This window comes from Scylla paramamosain, chromosome 37 (assembly GCF_035594125.1).
Source record: "Scylla paramamosain isolate STU-SP2022 chromosome 37, ASM3559412v1, whole genome shotgun sequence".
Classification (NCBI taxonomy): domain Eukaryota; kingdom Metazoa; phylum Arthropoda; class Malacostraca; order Decapoda; family Portunidae; genus Scylla; species Scylla paramamosain.
The window spans coordinates 13,646,516-13,647,309 of record NC_087187.1 but is presented as its reverse complement, the minus strand read 5'-3'; the positions used below and the strand labels follow the sequence as shown (position 1 = coordinate 13,647,309).

General features: G+C 36.0%; 1 protein-coding gene across 1 annotated transcript in view; it reads left to right on the top strand.

Moving 5' to 3' along the window:
• Positions 1-157, top strand: part of LOC135091546 (uncharacterized) — a 3,473-nt gene extending 3,316 nt beyond the window's left edge. Inside the window, exon 3 of the mRNA XM_063989287.1 lies at positions 1-157. This exon is cut by the window's left edge and continues 44 nt beyond it. Within this exon, the coding sequence (XP_063845357.1) occupies positions 1-157 (157 nt within the window).
• The last annotated feature ends 637 nt before the right edge of the window (positions 158-794 follow it).

Below are 794 nucleotides of genomic sequence, written 5' to 3'. Positions count from 1 at the left end.
TGACTGTTCGACAGTCGAGCTCCCACGAGGATATCAGTCCACCCTCCCACCCCCCAGCCCAAGTACAGTTTCTGCTCTACCTGTATATCTCAACATTAGTCTCAGGTTGGCATTTGTACGTTTGATTTTATCACGGGCAAAGAAATCATTAAGATAATGGTCGGAAAAATGATTCAGTAAAAATGTGAATAAGAAAAAAAAAAAAAAAAAAGATAATGAAGTGTGGTTTATTTTCAAAATACATATGTATTTTTATAATCCTTAGTACATCAGTTCATTACCTCGTGTTCCAAGTAATCTTTACCATATTGATTTATAATTATTTCCTGTTTCCTATAGAAATAAAAAGAAAGAAAGAAAGAAAAAATAACAATCAGTGTAATAATGAATGATTCTCAGACTGTTACAATAATTTTATCTCAGTATACAATGAAACGAATAAAGAGGGGAGACCGGGGCAAGATGGCAACAGGAATAAGTTGGCACATATAAAATAATTCCACTATTTACCGCTTGATAACGCTGCTACTCACACCAGCTAATCACCTCGTGGGGCCTCACTCACCAATATGCAGCCACGTTAGAAAGTTGCATGATTTGATTGGAGTGGGGAAAAGTTTAATTCTGTTGCTGGTCTATAAATTTTCACTCATAAAAACATAAGAAGAACATAAGAAATAAGGGAAGTTGCAAGAAGCCACCAGGCTTACACATGGCAGTCCCTGAATGAAATATACCTATTTCCACCCTATCCATAAATCCGTCTTATCATCTCTTAAAGCTTCCGAATGTCT